The sequence below is a fragment of the Solea senegalensis genome, linkage group LG18 (genome assembly GCF_019176455.1).
Source record: "Solea senegalensis isolate Sse05_10M linkage group LG18, IFAPA_SoseM_1, whole genome shotgun sequence".
NCBI classification, from domain to species: Eukaryota; Metazoa; Chordata; class Actinopteri; order Pleuronectiformes; family Soleidae; genus Solea; species Solea senegalensis.
This window is the reverse complement of record NC_058041.1, coordinates 4,357,475-4,378,847: the sequence shown is the minus strand read 5'-3', so window position 1 is coordinate 4,378,847 and position 21,373 is coordinate 4,357,475. Positions and strand designations below refer to the sequence as shown.

Sequence of the window (21,373 nt, the reverse complement as noted above, 5' to 3'; positions counted from 1 at the left end):
ATGCTTCAAAATGCAAAATGGCTCTTTTGTCTGTTTTTGGCTGCTTTAGAAACATGGCGGCGCAAGATGGTGGCCTCTGTAAAGCAAGGACTTACATATAGAATGCTACAAATAGATTTTATTTATTTATTTATATATTTATAATTTATATTTAAGTGATTTTAAGTTTGTCTCCGCCATTGAAACGCAGCACTGATGTCCTCTCTTGAGCTAGGATCTCTCTGCATCAGCCTTTTTCTTGGCAGTAGCTTTTCCCAAAAATACGTCCAACACCTGTTGTTGGCACCTTTTCTGGCAACATTGCAATAAGTGCACACGCGTGGTGGGGGTGATTAGAAAAAATATTGACATACACTGAATTGAAATGTTTTGGCTGATCTCTGGTGTAAACATTGTATAATATGAACGGTCAATGTCTTAAAAATGAACTTTATTCATTTTAAATGATACAAAGGGAAGCTGCGATGTAAAATAGCATCAGTAGAAAAAGGAAACCTGTCCTTGATTGAAAGCTCCTTAATGACTTTTTTCACTTCCTGCTTTAATTTCTTCATTTCTTTATTTTTTTCAGTCCAGGTTCCTGCCTCAGCACAGTGAAGCCCGGTCTGTGTCGACAGACGTGAATTAGATTCTGACCGTGGCTTTTGCTTCTGCAGCGTTTCAGTCTCATTCTGTCCGCTGTCCTGTTTGTGTCTCTGTGATTGACGGACGGGGAGGGCGTGTGGGGGGGAGGGGGACGCTGATGGAACGGCCGAGGGAAAACAGCAGGGAGCAACAGAAAGAGGCAGCACATCCATCTATCTCCCCGTACGTATCTGTGTGTGCGTGTGTGTGTGTATGTGTGTGTATTGATTTTCTATATCTCTGTCAGTTCATGAGACGAGGAACGTTTGGTATCTGAGTGTTGAGCCGCGATGAACTTGCAGGATTCTATTTAAATGTTGAAACAAACATATACAGGTCACTATTCTACATCTCATTTTTGTTTTTGTGTTTGATTAAGAATGATTTAGCGCTTCGATGACGCCTTGTCCCGCGGCACTGCTGATAAACACACGTGTATTTCATTCTGTCACAGTGAATGTGAGACGGGTAACAACTAGAATTTACTGCCGCGATGTGGTTTTTATGACTCTGTTGACCCAAGCAGTTTCAATCCGTATGATTTGAGACGCATTCATTCACAAATAAAACCTGCCAAAAACATATTCCGTGAGGCCGCCTGAACCTTGACCTTTGCATTTCAGCGACCCAAATCCAAAATCGTTGATTCATGTGAAGGTTTGTGCCACATTGAAAGGTTTTCTTTAATGCACAGTATTTTTTTTGCCACTAGGGGGCTCTCAATGAAAACAATAACAAAAAAATATCATTTAATGACGCCAGGAAGCAGCGTGGGATCATGGGAACTGCCTTATTTTGGTATCAACAAATATCTTTGTTGTTCAAAATAAATAAACATTAGCATAGAAGCGCTAGCAGAAAAATCAAGGAGGCAGCAGCTTTTTCAGTCTACTATTTTACTCATTAGTCGTATCGAATTGTTTGTCGATATCCCATAATAATTCTAAAGCCAATATCTGCTGATATCATGCTGATAATATCGTGCATCCGTAGTAAAATGAAAACTGTTTCATAGGTGATTTGCTGCAGAAGTTGTAGCACAATCAATCATGTCGACATCATAAATCAATCAATCAATCAATCTATATAATTCTCTGACAAATCTTCAGATAAATACCGATTACTATGGATTTAAAGTGTTTTTTTTTTTTTTTAATTGATTTTAGGTATTATAATGCAGAAATGTTACATACTGTGTCTTTAAATAATGCATAGAGGGGGCCAAAACAGGGATGGATGTGTGTGTTTTTAACCTTTAACCTCCAAAATCAAATCAATTCAGCAGATAAACCTTAGCAGTTACTGACTTTGACACTGAGGGTCCTACTGAATTTATTTTAATTGTAATATTTAACTTCTATGATAAGCTTTATTTGTTGTGTACTACAAGTTCTTGTGTTGTTCTGACCTACAAAAGGACTCTAGATGAAAGTAAGCGCTGAGTGTATAAGCTATACAATATAATATAATATAATAGAACACATTTTCATAAATTGTCTTTGTCTCACCATTTATAGACGAGAAAACTACACTGATTACACTAAAACAAGACATAAAACCACATTAAAATAATTTAAAATGAGGCTCAAATGTATCAAATGGTCAACATTCATGTTTTAACTTCACCTGTCCCTTTTAAATAAATATAAAACAATCTTATTATCAGACAGTGTATGTGTAGAAAAAGCTGAAAGTGTCCCCATCCATCACCGTCTCAGTAAACTGCCTCTTACTTTAACCTCCGTCACATTCACTGTAACGTTGCTCCGTCTCCGCACAGCAGTGCTGAGTCAATACGAGGCGCGCGGCCTCTGTAATGAGTCTATGTGCCGCTGCTGAGATCTTAATCCAGCCCAGTCAGCGCTCTGTGGCTCAGTGAGCTTATTCTGCTTTAAGGTCGAATTATTGACTGTTTGTGGAGAGAGGTGGTAAAGCCCGGTGACAGCCCGATGGAAAAGAATTGATTTACGTTAAAGGCAACAAATGGAGGAAAGAAGATTTGGCCGTCGTCTCCTCTGCAAATGATAGTTTTAGTGTGAGAGCTTTTAAAGGTGCCTGGATCTATGAGGCGAAGAGAGATGATTGAGTAAAGAGGACAAGACAATATCATCAATTAAATTAAATTAAATTCTAATTACTTTATCTCTCTGTTAGGAACTTAAAGAACAGTTGTGTAAAAGCTTAACTGCATGTCATGATTTTAACATATTACATATAATCAACATGGCATGATTGAATAACTGATAAATAATTTACTGTAATTTTCCTGCAGGTAACATTTGCTTCTGACCACAAATCTGAAAACTTTTTACTTTTTACCTAAGATGATCAGACCTTTAGAGTTTGTTTGGTTTTGAAACTTAATTTTGTATGACAATGTAGTTTGTTGATTTAAAAGGGGTTTGATTGGATGATCCTTCTTGACAGCAGGTGGTGCTGTTGTCCAGTTTTTAGTTTGGGTACCATATTATTGACTGAGGTCAGAGAGTTAAAATAAAAGGAATAATCATTCAAGATTCAAGAAATATTCATTTTATGCCTTTTATGAATGTCGTCTTCTTCTCCTTCTTTCAGCTTCTTGCCACAGCGGATTATCGCCCTTGTGTCCTCCTTTGTTCCACCAACTGTCCTCATGTCCTCCTTCACAACATCCATGAACCTTCTCTGTGGTCTTCCTCTTCTCCTCCTGCCGAGCCGCTGGAGTGATGGAACCTCTGGAGTTAAATTGAAAGATTTTTATTAAAGACAGCTCAGATCAGAGAAGAACTAAGACAACGACATCTGACATCTGAACAGTGAGGCATCATTGCAGATTCTAGCAAGTGTATCCGGTCCGGATGCCTGGTGCTTTGGTATCTAGGAAGGGAACCTTCTAGTTTGCGTCTTATCCTAAAATTTTCTCTCCTCTGCACGTGACCAAGACATCTCAACATTTAATCTCTTACTTTATCTCCAAACTGTCCAACCTGAGTTGTTCCTCCTATAAGCTCATATCCTGTCCATCCTGGTCACTCCCAATGAAAATCTCGTATTTTTCCAAAAGTGATCCAGCGTTTATGTCTCCTCTTCTGCAGATTCTTGGCTTCCATCCTGTTCTTCCATGTTCCTGCTCTCACTTTGGCACTTCCTAAGACAGTCCTCACACAGGAAGCTCTCTTTGACCAGATACAGTCTCTCTGTGACCATTATTGGCTGCTGCGTCTGCCCGGTGACCACCGGGTTCCTGTCCAGGTTCACCTTCTCCAATTTGGGCAGTCTGGATAAACACGCAGGGACGCGGGCGAAGCGGTTGTCGGAGAGGCCGATGTGTTGTAGCTCCTTCAACGCAGCGATGGAGGAGGGAAGAGCCTCGAGAAGGTTCAGACCCAGGTTCAGAGTGTGGAGCTTCTTCAGCAGCCCCAGCTCACTGGGAAGGTCAGTCAGACGGTTGTTGCACAGGTTCAGGACCTGCAGGTTCTGGAGGCGGCCGATGATCACAGGGAGCTGCTCCACCTGCAATGAAAATATGTCCTGGAATTTATCATCGAAGCCACATGTTATCTAAACCTAATTCTTATATTAACAAGCAGAAAATACTATAACGTAATGAATTCATTTTGCACAAAAAACATTTAGGAAACTAATGGCCTTGAAACGATTCAGTAAAGAAAACTCTCGGTCTTAAATTGTTGACAAAAGAAAAATTTTAAAACTTTTTTCTCAGAATTCTGACTTTAATCTCAGAATTTATGCTTTTTCTCTGAATTCTGTCAGATTTTTTCTCAGAATTCCGACTTTCTGACTTTAATCTCAGAATTCTTTTTCTCAGAATTCTGACTTTAATCTCAAAATTGTTTTTTCTCAGAATTCTGACTAATCTCAGAATTTAATCTCAAAATTCTGACTTTAATCTCAGAATTCTGACTTTAATCTCAGAATAATTTTTTCTCAGATTTCTGATTTTAATCTCAGAATTGTGACTTTAATCCCAGAATTTAATCTCAAAATTCTCAGAATTTGTCCATTTAATAATTGTATGACAATTTAAGGTCCATCTGCTGGTTATGAACATATGAGAAATACCCTGATGACATCAAGTAAGATCATTTCTAAGACTTGGGAAAGAGGACCTGGTAGTATGTATAGAAAATGGTGCAAGGCTCCTTTAAATAAAGTAATGAAATAAAAATAAAAATTAATTTCCAGCTTCCTGTCACACTCACATAGTTGCTGTGCAGATCCAAAACACTAATGCTGACAAACTGTCCGATGAAATCAGGAATCTTCCTGATCAGGTTTCTGCTCAGGTCCACCTCGTCCACGTCGCACAGCTTCCGGATGCACTTTGGCACCGCAGAGATTCCCTTAAAACTCAGGTCCAGACGAGGTTTGCCGTCCAGTTTGAATTCCACGCAGCTCTGAGCTGTTTTCAGCGAGATTATTTTACCTCCAGGCTGTTGTAGTTTCTTTCCTTTCCTCCCCACCATGATGCTGCTGCTGCTGCTGCTGCAGAGACAGTGACAGGTGTGTAGTTAAGTGTGCTGTGACAGAAGCGTTGACAGTTGAGATGAAAGGTTGTGTTACTCATCGCAGCTGAAACTGTAGACACACTGTGAGTTTTACCTTTCTCTGTGGAAGAACTACCTGTAACTCGACCAGACAGACACTGTTCCATGACAAAGCACATTCACTGACACTTTGAAGTGTCTTCACCTGACACACGATTACGACATGAAATCAATACACAATAATATTTACTTAAACATATGAATGAGCCAGTGAAGGATGTGATTTTCCTAAACCTAAACGTAATATTAATAATGAGTTTCAGTCTAGGTTCCTTTAGATTGAACTTTACTCATAATACATAATACAAAAGGCTTTGTCCAGTTGATAGAAACAAGTAATGAATGTTTCTCCAAGTTCTCCAAGTTCATGTCATTAGTTAAATTTAGACTTTTTAGACTACATTTTAAAAGTACAAAAGAAAGATTTTTGTGATTATTTGTTTACTCCAATTTCAGAAATAAAATGTCTGAAAATGCACAAGCACAAACTTAATGGACCCTAACCTTACCCTAAAACCAGGTTTCAACCCCGAAAAAGCCCTTTAAAGTATTGACTCCCCTCAGACATGACCTGTTGCACTTTCCATTTAATTTCAATAACAAGCAGTAACTCCTTCCTGCCAGGAGGTGGCAGTACCTCTGTACAGTTGATGTCATCAAGTATCTCTTTACTGAGAAGTCTTTTCATTTTAATGCATATAAGTGGTACATTTTAAACATGTAACAAGTTTTGAGATGGGGTCACATGACACTGGTGAATCACTCCTCGTGTCCAGGGTTAGAGGAAAGGGAAGCTCCTGGACTGTTGTTGTTAGTTTGGGCTCATAGAAGAAAAAAAATGAAATATTATAAACAATACAACAATTAAAAAGAAGGAAAATCTCCGTCTTTCTGAACTGGTGTTAGCAGACTGTGACCTAGAACTAAAACAGACCCTTGAAATGCATCATTGTTCATTTTACTGAAGGAAAAACTATGGGAAAATCATAAATATGTGTATTTTCAGGTATAAAACCTTTGCCAACTTTACGTTTAAGACAATTTTGTATTACATTTCATAAGGAGCAGCAGAGGTTATTGAGCAAATAAAGATGTAAACATGTAAAATACTCACCAGTCAACAGTGACTGGTTTGCCCTAAGCTATCATTAAAGTTGAACATGCAGTAAATATAATTACGCGACAGAGGGGGAAATTAAAAAAAGCTTGCGTCAGATTCCTCTGTGGCTGTGGAAAGAGTCGCCACAGAGTGGCTGATTTATTTCGTCGTAAGGTTGAACTGTAGACAGAACCAGGGCCGAGCTCAGACCTGCGTGTTTATATCTTCCTCCTCGTCCTCCTGTGTTTCTCCTGAACGAGCAGGCGACAATAACACGCTCTGTTTCTCGCCTGACTCATTTCCCTCAGCGGTGCGACACGCCGGTCGCCAGACACGCAGGTCACACTGCAGGAAATGGTGCTGACCTAATTGAGCGAGGTGTAGTTCAGGTTACATTCGACGATAAGAAACGTGAGCAGTGTGTGAACGAGCACGAGAGACTGGAATTCACTGAAAAAACTAAAAATAACATCCACTTTGCTTACTCCAGCATTTAATCCATAGATGTACCATCAAATTGAAGGATTTATTAAAGGGTATTTACATCAGATAATGACTAACTAAAGTTTCTAAACTGCTCACTCTCCCGCACCAAACCCCATTAAGAAAACCTCTGTTTTTAGCCTGCAGGGACACATGAGTTTCTAATCTCTTGCTGCCTTCTTTGTTAAATTAGTGTCACTTGAGTTCATCCAAATGAAATATTATCAACACTGAAATCACTAAATAACACTTTTGAATTGACTTATGGAGGCAGCATCGAATTAACAACTCCTGCTTTGCCTGGATGTAAAATTGCTGATTTTCTCTATGGGATTTGGTGCAGGGGTGTATAAATTACCTCAATGGGATACTTGAGTAAAAGTACAAGTATCTTACCAGAAAATGACTTTTTTATATTGTTACTTAAGTAAAAGTCTTAGAAGTATTAAAAATGTGAGGAGTTAAGATTGAGCCATGGTGGTTCAGTGGTCTTCCAACTGGAGGGTTGTGGGTTAAATTCCTGTCTCTGCTAGTAAAGCAGCTCATCAAGACTAGAAAAGCTCTATATAAATACAGACCATAATACCAACACTTCGTCTTCTTTGGGTTTTATTTGGGAGTAACACGTGGCAATGATAGTTGGAAATATTGTGGAATAAAAGTAAATGAATAAATGAATGAATGAATTTTGCTTACTTAAGTACAGTAACACATTATTTAATTTAAGTCAAGAGGCTTCAGTTTGTTTTTCCTTTGCTACCACACACACAAAAACCCTGAACTCTCCCTTTAATGTGTTTACAGCCAACCTTTACACAGTACAGATATAGTCTTTGTCCCTCTCCACAGGGAGACACATGGGGTGAGTCAGTGCTTCCTGACACTTTGTCCTCTTTACTATCATTTCCACGCTCTGATTCAAAACAAGGCTGAAGCCACTTTTGTGGGCAGCTGTGTGTTTACCTGAGTGGACGTGGATTTACTCACCCACTGTAACTGTGGGACTGTTGCGGTTGTCTTTTCTTTTGTCCCAAGTTTGCTTTCCAGAGAATTGTTGACAAAGGAGCTGAAATAACCCCAGAAACGTGGAAAACAAGCAGATTTTATAGGTCGACAAACATCCAGACGTGTACATTTACTTGCGTTTCTGTAATTCAGTAGTTTGTTTTGTCTTTTTTCAATTTGTACTTTTACTTTACTTAAGTATGTTTTTTTTGGCTACATTTTAAATCACATTCATAACTGAGTGAAAAATTGTTGGCATGAATTTAGTGAGTGATGATGAGGACAGGTGAGTGATGATGAGGACAGTTGAGTGATGATGAGGACAGGTGAGTGATGATGAGTGATGATGAGGACAGTTGAGGATGATGAGGACAGGTGAGTGATGAGGACAGGTATGAGGACAGGTGAGTGATGAGGACAGGTGAGGACAGGTGAGTGATGAGGACAGGTGAGTGATGATGAGGACAGGTGAGTGATGGGGACAGGTGAACTAGCATTAATTAAGGGCCCTAAATGAGTGAGAAGGTTAAAGCATTTGTGACCTTTGACCCATTTTGACTGATGTGTTTACATACAGTATTTTATTTTGTTAGCACTTAATTTATAAAGGTTTGCCTTTAATTGGACACAATTCATGTGAGATTTGTGTCCCCATGTCCTTTTTGCACGACACAAGAAAGAACCCCAACCTTGTTAAAAAAGTAACTAAGTAAACAAGTGTCATTTTTATACTTTTACTTGAGTATATTTTTATTTAAGTAAAATTTTTTAACAAAATAGTGGTACTTTTACGTGAGTAAAATATTTCAGTACTCTTTCCACCCCTGCAAACATCGTCTGTATCTTTAAAGTCGCTGGACAAACTCTGGACGATGGGAAATTCAGGTTGACTTGAGTCCATTGAGTTGAATGTTTTGATGCGGTGGTTTCTTTCTGAGTCCAAGCTGGACTGGAAGTCCACTGGGTTCAGGCACTGTCCCAGTTGGCCTGTTTGAGGACATGAGCGGCAGTAGTGTATACTTACTGAGGGGGGATTACAGAGGACAAGGTCTCGTCTTCCAACATGGACCGTGTACTGGACACTGAACACAACATTTCCAGAGCCTTATGCTAATTCATACTTCCTGTGATTTCCACTGACCTGCAGTCTTTCATTATGTTCTTTTTTTGAGGCCGGCTGAAGCTGTGCATTACTATAACCACACAGGATGTGTCGGTTGTAGGCTGTGTTTTGCGATGCATTGTGTTCCTACGGGCCGGTGTGACGGCACGCAGGAGACAGAACAAGCACGGACTCCACTGACAATAGGTTTTGTTCAGCTGTTTCAGCGGTGACAGCAGTAGCATCACCGCAGACGTGCAAACAGAAATTTATCCCCGCGACTTAAAAGCTGTCCTTTCCTCCTCCCCAACAAAGACGGAATTCCTGCTTCTCAAAACACTTTATTTTTAATTTTTATTTGCTTTACCTGTATTTCATTGCTCTTTGACCACTTCCCCTTTCATGTTTTTCAGCGAGGTGAGGTAGCTCTGGTTGTGTCTTGTGTCCACACAGACATAAGCCCCTCCCCTCTCTGTCTTTCCTGTTGGAAATAATTTGGAGGTTGAAAGTTTTAACTAAAAATCCCAACAGTCCCCTCCCTCCTCTTATTACAGCGCCTCAATAACCACAAGAGAAGCTGACACCCAACCAGGCTCCAGGATGCTGCTGTCACGCCTGCCGACATGGAGGTGAAAACTAACAGTAGACACTATAAATACAAAGGTTAATAGCATATGCTTCTGTTTGAAGATCCAAGTGAAGCTGGAACTTATTTTGATTTAATGCCTTAAGTGCAAATATTGAACCGAATCAAGCCTTTGTGAGTCCCTAAGCAGGATTTGATCCCCCAGCAATACTTGAATGTTGACATTGTTGGCACAAGGAATTGATTGAGTGAAATGTCTCAAGCTTTTAATATAATATAGCAATTTTGTATTATTGCATTTGACATGCTAAAACAACTCACTTGCTGCACACTGTTTACATCAACTTTCATTTTTTATTTCACTTACTGATACAAAACTGTACATTTGAAATGTACAACAAGGACAAAGAACCAAAATGGTGGAATGTTGGTGGATGCAGAGGTCAGTGGTGGGCAGGGAGAGAGAGCGAGAGAGAGAGAGAGAGAGAGAGAGAGCACACACATGGTTCTAGTTAGCGGACGCCCATTAAGGACAATGTGGTGTGGAAGAAACTTTACATTTCACAGTTTTAGGGCATTTCTGAGACACATCTACCCACCACTGCAAGGTCACGTTCAGTCACTTTGCACAGGGAAAAGAGAAAACTGAAAAGAACGTGAGTGGAAAACTGGAGCGCCAGCAAACACAGAGGTCAACAGTGGGTTTACATTGTAATTCTATATGCTGTAGAGTGTAATTGTCCAAGAACATGTAAGCCGCAGTTTCCTGGTCGCCCGGCGGAGACTGACGTTTACAGAACTTTTCTTCAGTGTTCTTTGTCAAAAGTTATCTATTTTTTAGCAGTTTACTAATGAACCAACAAGGCATCAACCTAAACATTTGAGACACATTTGGCATATTTCAGTATGTTGGCTATAAGATTAAAATAATATCATATAATGTTTTTTTTTGCAATAAAAAAATAATTAAAAACATCTCCTTGAAGATAAAGGGCAGCTCACAGGGAGAGAGAAAGTATGACTTCCTCCATCTGCATGGATAACTTCGTATTAGATAGTGAAAATCTTTGGGTGAGGGAAGGATCCGGTGCCTTTGTGTCTGGGTTTCAAGTTCACTGTTCCTCCTCCCCTTTGCTTTTTCCATGCATGAATCCAGCAGATCATTAAATGGGAAAAAAAAAAAAGACTCCTGTGCACTTTAACGTTCAGATTCAAGTGAGAAAGCAAAGAGGCATGTGGCATAACGGGCTGATGTGGCCGCCGCCTCTTATCTAGAATCACCTTGAAGTCAATTTTCATTACAGTGAAATAGTGCGTACACAGTTTGTCCCTGTAGACCAGGTGTCACAATTGCTTGCAGGTTTTTTGGCTTTACAGTATGTGCATTTTTGACAACAAACATCGGCTGTTTATCCCACATGCAGCTCCACCCTCGCCTTTATGTATACATACGTGTGTCGCTTAACGGCCTGTTAAGTTGACGTTGGCGCCGGATGAAAGGGCTCGGCCCCACATATGCTTGCCCGCAAGGGGGCGGAGGTCGCGGGGGCTAATCGCTAGTTCAGTGTTAAGTCTGCAGAGTTGTGGTCATTATAAAAACTGTGGCCTGACACAGACACAGACTGAACACAGATGTTGCGAGGCAGATAACACTGGGAACACACTAGAAGTAAATCACATTTGAAAGCTGTACTGGTTCATATTCATAATAATAGAGTAAATTGTTCTCTTGGTCATAAATCTGTTGTGTCAAAATTGAGTTTATAGGTCCAGTGTGTAACAATTAGCGACATCTAGTGGTTAGACTGAGGTTGTACCTCAGTTGATGACGTTCTCATAGACGCATATTGATGTCTGCGTAGTGAGATTTTGCTTAAAAAATGCGAAATCCACACTGGTTGTTTTTCCTGTCATAGTTACAGGCCCAAACTGCTGTTGCCCCCTAAGGCTAATTTTTGTTGTAAGCAGATATCCAAGAGGTTTTAAGATTGCAGACAGGCTAGCTTTCTGCTTCCATTGTGTCTGCTGAGTTAAAAAAATGATAAGACTCAGTGGTCCTCATTCCATATTTGTGCACCTTAAATAAGATAATTATGCTTCTTATCGCCTCACCCCAGAGAAAAAATAACATTAAAAACACCACAGGAATCTGTGAACCTGCAGGCGTCCTCCGATCTAGTTTTTAGTCTTCTATTGTGTTCCCAGCTTGAGATACAACGGTGTGCAAAAGGCAAAACAACCATAAGAAGAAGAAGAAACATTTCCCCTTTTGCATCTTGGTCTTTGTATAAAATCATACTGTACATCGTAGTTTTGTGACTTCACACGTTTCAACCTTCATTTTAACAACACAGACTATAAATATAAACATTAGGCACAGTCACTAGTGGTGTTCGTTTGTGTGTAAGTGTGTGTGTGTGTGTGTTCCTCTCATAGCTGCTACTCCCCGAACAATATCTGAGCGTAGACGGTGCCGCTGCGAGACGCCTTGGCCTCTGGAATGGGCTTCACCAGATCCAACTCTGCGTAGGTCAGATTCTCCTCTACAATCTTCGGCTGGAGACGAGGAGAAACATGAAGTGGCAAAGGATTGATCAGTGGCAAGAAAAGGACAGAACGCCGTTAAGATAATTACAGGGTTAGGGACGCCTTGTTCTCTCAAATGTCTTCACTGTGTCTGATGAGAATACTCATGGTTTGAGGCAAATATTTAATTTTCCTTTGCAGCATTTTGTGCCATTAAAATGTCAAATTGCCTCTTCATTTATTCATTATATTTGGGATATTGTCTCCCTTAGTGCAGTGTGACAAATTTTAAGGTACCAATGCAAAGTACCAATGCAAAATGTTACTGGGCACAATTTATGACCACTATGACAAAAAGAAAAACATGAAAAAAGGGTTGTAAAAATGGACGTATGTGCTTACCAACACTAGTTTCCTTGGTTGTGGTTTTAAAAGTTTGGGTTTTCTTGTTTTGTCTCTGATGGGAGCTGCGTGAAACAAAGCAAAATGTTTAAGAGAGATTTGTTGAGCAAGTATAAGTTATATATGATGCATATTTATGTGCAAGACAATATAAACAACCACAAGTGTCACCATTATTGTCTGTTATTTACAGTTCAAACACAAAGTGAAAAAACACATGAAACATTCAACTCTTAAACATAAAGCTGCACGAGTTTGAATTTTTCTACATATGGGTTTGCTAAACAGGATAGTTTATCATTTTATATGTGGCATATGTTGAGATATATGGAGCTACTGCCAATAAAATAAACAGCACAATTAGCGTGTCAGTCATCAAACGCTTCAAAGACACACATTTCCAGTTCCCACGGAAATGTTAGTACATTTAAGGAATGGGTGATTTCGACAGTAACTTTTTCAAAACTCTAAAATCACTTCAATAAAATAATGTCGTCCAAAATTTGACAAAAAAGTCATAGTATAGTATGTCGTCCAAAATCAGTCAAAAAAGTCATAGTATAGTATGTATGACTTTTTTGACTGATTTTGGAAGACATACTATAGTATGACTTTTTTGACTTATTTTGGACGACATACTATACTATGACTTTTTTGACTGATTTTCGACGACATACTATACTATGACTTTTTTGACTGATTTTGGATGACATAGTATACTATGACTTTTTTGTCAATTTTGTGACATACTATAATATGACTTTTTTGTCAAATTTTGGACGACATACTATACCATGACTTTTTTGACTGATTTTGGACGACATACTATACTATGACTTTTTCAAATTTTGGATGACATACTATAGTATGACGTTTTTGACAGATTTTGGACGACATATTATACTATGACTTTTTTGACTGATTTTGGACGACATACTATACTATGACTTTTTTGTCAAATTTTGGACGACATACTATAGCAGGGGTCGGGAACCTTTTTGACTCAGAGAGCCATGAAAGCAAAATATTTGCAAATTTATTTCAGTGAGAGCCATATAATATATTTTAAGAATGAATTTAACTAAATGTGAGTATAATAAACCTCTGAATTTATTCTTTTAAATAATGTTGTTATAATACTCTTCGCGCAGTGTGTCACCAGCAGCATATCTTGCGATCACACTGAACTGCGACAAATGACTTACGTCTGTTGACTCATCCAAAGCCAGGGAATAGAACGGTGCTGCATTTATGTCATTCACTTGCGTTTCCTCCACTTCCAAAATCGATGGATGGATTAAAACAAGTGATAATATTTAGTATATATAATATACATAGTTTTATCTGAAAAGCCGAAATCTGCGAGCCAGATGCAATCATCAAAAGAGCCACACCTGGCTCCCGAGCCATAGGTTCCCTACCCCTGTACTATAGTATGTCAGAGTATAAATGTCATAGTAGTATGTCAGTCAAAAAAGTCATACTATAGTATGTCGTCCAAAATTTGACAAAAAAGTCATAGTATAGTATGTTATCCAAAATCAGTCAAAAAAGTCATAGTATAGTATGTCGTCAAAAATCAGTCAAAAAAGTCATAGTATAGTATGTCGTCCAAAATAAGTCAAAAAAGTCATAGTATAGTATGTCGTCCAAAATCACCCCAAAAAGTCATAGTATAATATGTCATCCAAAATGAGACAAAAAAGTCACAGTATAGTATGTCGTCCAAAATCAGTCAAAAAAGTCATAGTATAGTATGTCGTCCAAAAAGTCCATCACAGGGCCAACATATGTAGACTAACAACCATCCATTCACACCTACAGTCAATTTAGTGTCCACTTGACCTCTGCATGTCTGCACGGGGAGAGCATGCAAACTCCACACAGGAAGGGCCCTGTTAGCATGTGGTTTTATTGTTTGCGAACTCAGAGCTTTTTCTTGCGAGGCAACAATTTTAGCCACTGTGCTGCTTTTTGACCCAACATTACAACGTGAGATCCATCTTCACTGTCACTTCTTGCACTCAGCTCCCCTAAAGCCTCCAGAGATGAGGAAGAAGTCCAGATGGGATGTTTCAGAACAAGAGGAGCTGGACAAAGAGGATGAACTGCCAACTTCTGCTTCAACTGCTTCACCGAACAGCATCAGTGATCAGACTCAGGTATAAACTCTGAAAGTGTTTCGAACTTTTCATGAAAATCAGAGAAATGTCACACACTTTTGTTATCTTCAGGCTCAGAAGAGGAAAGAAGATGATAAAGAGGAGCAGCAGAAGGAGGAGGAGGAGGAGGAGGAGGTGGTGGTGAGTCGGCCTCCTATGGATCTGTTTAAGGCCATCTTTGCCTCCTCTGATGATGACTCCTCTTCATCAGAAGTAGAGAGTGAGGAGGAGGACACAAAGGAGGGTGAAGGAAAAAATGACCTCCACCCTCTGAACCTCTTCAACGTCCCCTCAACATCTGTGACCTCCTCCATCACCTCCTGTTCCTCCCAGAAAACAGGTAACCTCACAGCTCTCATGGCTCCGTGGTTGTGTCTCTGCTGTAGGTTCAACCTCTTACTCTGATTGGCCAAATGTAAAAAACTGTTTTTTACATACATGATGCAATGTGATGTCAATGTGGACATGCGATTGTAACGCAGTTTCTTTTCTCTTGAATTCACACCAGTGGTTTTCTCTCAGACATCGATGCAGGAAGAGTTTGGCCCAAGCCTGCCACCCCCTTCAGGTACTGACAGTGAGTGTTGGACATAAAAGCTCCATTAAAAAACAAAAACAAACAAAAAACAACAACATAAAACTGCTGTAATGACAATTTATTTTTTTTTACATAATAAATTAGCAGTAACTTAAATATCTGTCATTAAGTTAGTGCTGAAATCAGCAGTCATTGATTATTCTATATGTCGAGTGAATTGTTGATGGTATAGAATAGTGGAGTCAATGATCAGCTGCATGAAACGGTATTAAGTGTGTCTGAGTCTTTTCAGTGGCACATTGTTTGCTTCCCTTAGATTTGAGAGGATGTAAAAAAGACAAAGACTCAGCTGAATAACTATACCTGCTCCTTCTGTGTTCAGCCAGAGGAGGTGCCACCTCCCACTACTCCTCCAGTACAGAAGACAAACAAAGAAAGAAGAACAAAGAGAAGAAAGTCAAGAAAAAGGAAGGCAAACACAAGAAAGACAAGAAGGTAAACAATGAAAAATACAAAGGAGAAAAAGACGAAGATTAAGGGAAATTGTTGAATTGTATGATGGGGTATTAGGGCCATACTGAAGGAAAAGATATTTAAGCTTTCAAGAATGAAGTCTATTATATTTCTATACTTTTTCACTTTATTACTTGCCTCCGTCCACATGATGTAACAGCTAAATCCGTCCAAGCAGCCATTAATTGCAATGTTATACAGCTTTATTTAGCGTTGGGCCCTCTGTTGTACTGAGGACATTAGATGCCCTACTCGCCAGAGTTCTTTAAGTAGTGCACCGATATAACCAGCTGTAGCCTTGCAGTCGACCACTACCAGCCATTTCCTCCTCCACAAAAGAGGATTTCCTCCAATCTGTGTGATTCTTTTTTTAAAAGTCTCTTTAAGTATAACTTAACAAGATGCTCCATGTACCTTGTTTTGCATTTCGTCACCGTCTCGTTATCGTCATGAAACAAGGGGCGACGACGAAATAATGTCGTCATCGTTGACAACAACCCTGTAGCAACCGATAACGTAATAACGGCCAATAACGTAATAATTTAAATGTAATAAAACCAATAACATAATAAATTGCCAATAATGTAATAAAGTTGTTGAGCCAATAACGTAATAACTTTTTACCAATAACGTAATAACTTATTACTGGTTATCAAGTTATTGGCCTTGCATTAAAAAAATCATTTGATAATCTAATAACTGAGCCAATAATGTAATAACTGAGGTATCACTTTGTTTTATTTTCAAATTTTGGAGAGAAAGTATCACAATTAGCCTTAATATTGAATCTTGCAACAGATGCTTAAATATCCGACCTTATAGATACCCCTCCACCCTCAAACCCTCCTCCACAGGAGGCCTAAAGGCGCAATTAAGAGTCAACTTGGATTTATATGTCACTCTTAGAGTTCCGTTATAGTCCTCCGTGTATCCAACTCCGTGACCATACGGACGCTTTGACGGGGTACTGCGTTGCAGTTTTCAGTATGGTATTGCAATTCGCCGCCAGAACGCTAGAGGCGCAGTTATGTGAGATATGAAGTTGTTTTCACGGTCAAAAACCTCCTAGTCGCTGCAAACGAGCCGATGTAAATGTCTTATCACTGACGCTCTCGTCAGCTACGCTGTTTCAGACCAAATCCACACCCGCAGAACACGGACTGTCTTGTGATTGGCCAGTTACCTGGAAGTGACGTAATTGGCACGTCAGCTCTCAGACCCACAGCTCCCCCTCTGGAAAGGCGGATGCACCGCTAGCAATTATCAAAACATTGAATAATGTCCTCGTAACAACCCCTCGCCGCATTTGATCCGGAGTCTGACCGAGAGTCAGAAGACACTGTGACAAGTGAACCATCTCTATCACAAAGACAGCTGCAGGACGCCTGTAGCTTGGAAAACATTGTGTTTACTGAGATGATAAACACACATGAAAATTAAACACGAGCGAACGTGTGTAGCTTAGCCTGTAGCTGACTATTGCTAATGCTAAACAACAGAACAAGCACACAAAGACAGTTTTACGGTTTGTAAATATTGTTGGCACTGCTCCTTCCTTTAGGTGAAGTTTGGTGCTGTGTCCTGCTTTATATTGCCTGAAGTTTGTGTAACAGTCCTCCATGTATGGTTACTGCATACATGGAGGTATTTGGGAAATGTAGCAGGGATATTCCTATCAAATATGAAAGATATCCACTGAGCTTTTCTTTGCTCCTTTTTCGGGGAGCTTCTGGAGCGTCTGGTATTGTTTATCACAACCCAGAACAGAGAAAACACTTGTTGAACGAGAGTAGTTCTTCTTCTACGGTTGAAAGTATGTCACTTGATGTGCCCGGAGGCACTGCTGTTTGTTTTAGGAGTTTTTTAGGACTTTTAGGGCTTCATAGACGAGGTAACGATTCAGATACACACCCAAACTCAGCGTTAATTGGCACTTCCAGGCTATGGCCTCTTTAAGCATCTGTTGCAAGATGCAATATTAAGGCTAAGTGTGACACTTTCTCACCAGAAATTGAAAATAAAATAAAGTGATACCTCAGTTATTACATTATTGGCTCAGTTATTCGATTATCATAGGATATTTTTAATGCAAGGCCAATAACGTAATAACCAGCCAAAAACGTAATGTTATTACGTTATTGGCTCAACAACTTTATTACATTATTGAATGTATAAAAGCTCAGGCATTTATGTGTGTATATATATTTATATATATATGTGTATACATATATACATATACATATACATATATTTCAGTGAAAATATATTGAGTTTCCCAGTCTGGTACCTGGTACCTTGTTTTTCTGATCATCTCGGATTTTGCTTGAATATAATATTACAACTTTAATCTCTTTTTTTTCACAATATAATAATTTCATTCTCGAAAGCTTTTTTTTTTTTCTTTCTTCAGTATGGTCCTAATACTCTTGTCATAGATTGAAATTTAAACATTGTTTTCCAGAAAAAAAAACAAAAGAAACATAAACACAAAGAAAAGCATCAGAAAAAGAGTAAGGAGGAAGAAAGCAGTGATGAGGACAGTGAGGGACATGTTTCTACAGAGGAGCTGCTGAAAAGGTCAGAGGTCACAAATTTTTTTTACTCATCTAAATCTTTCTTTAATTTAAAAAAAAATTGTCCAAATGTGTGTGTGTGGGCCCCGCGCGCACCTGTGTGTGTGTGTCTGTGTCTGTGTCTGTGTGTGTCTACAGACTGAAGAGCATCCCATAGTGTCAGCAACATCAGACCTGGTGAAGGACAATGAGGATGTTCTACTCGTTTCTAAATTTGTTTGTGACACAGGAAAATTAAAATGTCATTCGTGTTTGATTTTGATTGTTTAGGAAAAGAAAAATTGCAATTAAATAGTATCCAGTCTTTGTATCCAGTTGTGTTATTTAATCATATTAAGTGTGTAGTTTGATGTAGAATCAAAGAGTTGTTGTGCTGTGTGCTCCCACACTCCGCAAAAAAGGAAGCTGAAGAGGAAAATGTGGACATTTTAAACAATTTCTTTTAAGTCAATTTATCACTAAAGAATGATTTTCATCAAAACTTAGCAGAGATATCCGTAATACTAGTATCTCATTGGTAAAGTTATCTTTTTGAAATAATTTTTTTTTAAGACCAGTACATTTTATATAATTTATTTAATGTGCTGCATTAATTGGGATCAACTATTATTAACTCGGGTCTTTTTATACATGTATTACATGAACACATTTTTTCTTTTTGGATCACATGATAATACCAGTTGGACTGTATTTTACAAACCAATAACAAACGTATTTACCTCAAAATAATGGTGCACTAAAATAGAAAACATCACCGGAAATTGTATAAGTACTAATTACCTCAAGCATATTTTTGTGTTTTGAAAATTCATGAAATTCATGGAGCTAATACAAGCTCACGTGGTACACCCTGGACAGATCAGAAGTCCATCACAGGGCCATCATACAGAGGCAAACAATGATTGATCCTCACATTCACACCAGTGTCCAATTAATCTAATCACCAAACTGCATGTTTTTGGACTGGGAGGAATGCACAGATGAGCAGGGCGAGTGGGCCCAATTCTCAGAGCTGAGAGCTTTCACTGAAAATCAACCAATGTGCAGCGTCAAATACCATTGCAGTCAATAAAAATTATTTCAAATACAATTTTTATGGTTAAATTATGACGTCAAAATGTGCCTGAAATGTGTTGACCCACTGGGCAACGGCCCAGTATTCCCGATGGCCAGTCCAGGCCTGCCATTGAAGCACGGCTGCAAGCTGTGCAGTATCGTTGGCATTTTGGTGGCAGTGATGCATGAGTCATTCTGCCCATAGCAGCACAAGATGCAGAGTAGGATAGTTGTTCCCCTCCAGTTCATGCTGAGCATGATAAAAGGGTTCCAAAAATGACACTAAGATGCCTGAAGTGTCGGGAGTTACACACACAACAGCGTCTGCCCCTCTCCATCAAGCAGGCAGCCAGATTTACTTTTCACCACACGTTAACAGCAATGATTCACAACAAACAACATATCATTTCCAACCTGCAAGAAATGCAGGTTTCTGGCCCGACCCGTTACTAGAACTCTATCCCAGGGATACGAGTTTTACTGCGTTCAAATATTTGAAAGAATAATAATCTGAATCTACAATTTTATGAAAATTTTAAATCGAACAGTGAAAAGCTCATCAGCAATAATGTCAAAATAATGATAAATGAGACAAAAAATATAAAAACATAACATACAAAACTTATGTGCTGAGGCTTACCTAACATAATGTTAATTTAGAAAACTGGAAAAGTAGAGAGAAACATCTCTTGGCCTTTAGGAGTGTTCCTCATTGTTGTTCCATTGAGGTTGTGCCCAAGATCCAGTGGCATCCTTCTCAGTCTGTACCCCAATGACCTTCTGTGCAGATCAGTAGCTCTGAAGTCCAAATGTGCAATCCTTCAGTCGAGTGGAATAATAACTATCTGGGGAAAACCAGGTCTCACGAGTAGAGACGGCATCTATCCTGCTATGGATGGAGCTGCTTTCTTATCTAGAAATTGCAGACGCAGACGTGTTCATCTTCCTGTTTACCCGAGGAGATTCAAGAAAATGGCGGGTAGTATTATAAGTCCAGCACCATTATATTTAAAAGCAGATGTGTGGGAGCATTTAGGTTTAAAAAAAAAAAGGAGAGCGAGCACTTGGATAAAAGTATTGCGGTTTGCAAGCTGTGTCACACAAATGTGAAATATAGTGGAAATACCACCAACCTACGAGCCCACCTAAAACGTCACCACCCGGAAAAGGTAACGCTAACTGAGGGACCCAAGAAGCTGTGGCGTGACCCAAAACAAACCATGCTGGATAGCGATGGCGGTTGTTCCTACAAGTTCCCGTCTACTTCACCTACCATGGTTTATTTTACTTTCCTGTTGGCTAGATTGTTATGTTGTTATGATATGTTAAGAATCTGTTCAGAACAGGCCACTTGTTGCACTTTTTGAGTCTTGATTGTTCTTTTTAATACTGCACTTTATTTACTTTTAAGAGGCTTGTAAACTACAGTTTGCACTTTAATAAATGGATCTTATTTTCTCACCATGTCTTTGTTTTTATTTTGTCCAGCATTTGCAAGCTGTAGACTCTCTGTCCAGTCAGAGCCATATATTGTGTAATTGATGCTTTCAGTTTTCATTAATTCAACCCAAGTCAATGGAACACTCGCAAGATGTCACTAAAATCACACTGTCCCTTTAAAATGTTTCAGAAAATGATGGAATCATGTATATATATATATATATATATGTATATATACACTACCGTTCAAAAGTTTGGGGTCACCCAAACAATTTTGTGTTTTCCATGAAAAGTCACACTTATTCACCACCATATGTTGTGAAATGAATAGAAAATAGAGTCAAGACATTGACAAGGTTAGAAATAATGATTTGTATTTGAAATACGATTTTTTTCCCATCAAACTTTGCTTTCGTCAAAGAATCCTCCATATGCAGCAATTACAGCATTGCAGACCTTTGGCATTCTAGCTGTTAATTTGTTGAGGTAATCTGGAGAAATTGCACCCCACGCTTCCAGAAGCAGCTCCCACAAGTTGGATTGGTTGGATGGGCACTTCTTGCGTACCATACGGTCAAGCTGCTCCCACAACAGCTCAATGGGGTTCAGATCTGGTGACTGCGCTGGCCACTCCATTACCGATAGAATACCAGCTGCCTGCTTCTGCTCTAAATAGTTCTTGCACAATTTGGAGGTGTGTTTAGGGTCATTGTCCTG

The 21,373-nt window shown here is 39.2% G+C and overlaps 2 protein-coding genes and 2 long non-coding RNA genes across 5 annotated transcripts; 2 read left to right on the top strand and 2 right to left on the bottom strand.

Annotated features, from left to right (window-relative positions):
- Positions 1 to 3,678: 3,678 nt before the first annotated feature.
- Positions 3,679 to 5,090, bottom strand: lrrc18b (leucine rich repeat containing 18b). The gene is made up of 2 exons (XM_044014449.1): positions 4,827 to 5,090; positions 3,679 to 4,116 (listed from the first exon to the last, which is right to left on the bottom strand). The coding sequence occupies exons 1-2, from the start codon at positions 5,088 to 5,090 to the stop codon at positions 3,679 to 3,681; spliced, it is 702 nt and encodes a 233-aa protein (XP_043870384.1).
- Positions 5,091 to 9,786: 4,696 nt separating this feature from the next.
- LOC122759101 lies at positions 9,787 to 12,440 on the bottom strand. Its single transcript, XR_006358231.1, has 2 exons — positions 12,375 to 12,440; positions 9,787 to 12,002 (listed from the first exon to the last, which is right to left on the bottom strand). It is a non-coding gene; the product is annotated as an uncharacterized LOC122759101 (long non-coding RNA).
- Positions 12,441 to 14,181: 1,741 nt separating this feature from the next.
- LOC122759426 (G patch domain-containing protein 1-like) lies at positions 14,182 to 16,139 on the top strand. Of its 2 annotated transcripts, none has more exons than XM_044014308.1 (4): positions 14,182 to 14,536; positions 14,609 to 14,876; positions 15,045 to 15,113; positions 15,457 to 16,139. In XM_044014308.1, the coding sequence occupies exons 1-4, from the start codon at positions 14,423 to 14,425 to the stop codon at positions 15,609 to 15,611; spliced, it is 606 nt and encodes a 201-aa protein (XP_043870243.1). In that variant the 5' UTR covers positions 14,182 to 14,422; the 3' UTR covers positions 15,612 to 16,139. The 2 variants fall into 2 exon arrangements, with proteins under 2 accessions (XP_043870243.1, XP_043870244.1); XM_044014309.1 differs by having other exon boundaries at positions 14,187 to 14,536; positions 15,045 to 15,104; positions 15,457 to 16,135.
- Positions 16,140 to 17,794: 1,655 nt separating this feature from the next.
- LOC122758833 lies at positions 17,795 to 20,677 on the top strand. Its single transcript, XR_006358200.1, has 2 exons — positions 17,795 to 18,164; positions 18,299 to 20,677. It is a non-coding gene; the product is annotated as an uncharacterized LOC122758833 (long non-coding RNA).
- Positions 20,678 to 21,373: the final 696 nt, after the last annotated feature.

Excerpts from the sequence above, each read along its gene's own strand:
- LOC122759426 (XM_044014308.1), top strand. The coding sequence starts at position 14,423 with ATGAGGAAGAAGTCCAGATGGGATGTTTCAGAACAAGAGGAGCTGGAC. Across the intron at positions 14,877-15,044 it reads CTGTTCCTCCCAGAAAACAG|TGGTTTTCTCTCAGACATCG; the intron begins GTAACCTCACAG and ends AATTCACACCAG. Across the intron at positions 15,114-15,456 it reads ACCCCCTTCAGGTACTGACA|CCAGAGGAGGTGCCACCTCC; the intron begins GTGAGTGTTGGA and ends TTCTGTGTTCAG.
- lrrc18b (XM_044014449.1), bottom strand. The coding sequence starts at position 5,090 with ATGGTGGGGAGGAAAGGAAAGAAACTACAACAGCCTGGAGGTAAAATA. Across the intron at positions 4,117-4,826 it reads TGGATCTGCACAGCAACTAT|GTGGAGCAGCTCCCTGTGAT; the intron begins GTGAGTGTGACA and ends TTTTCATTGCAG.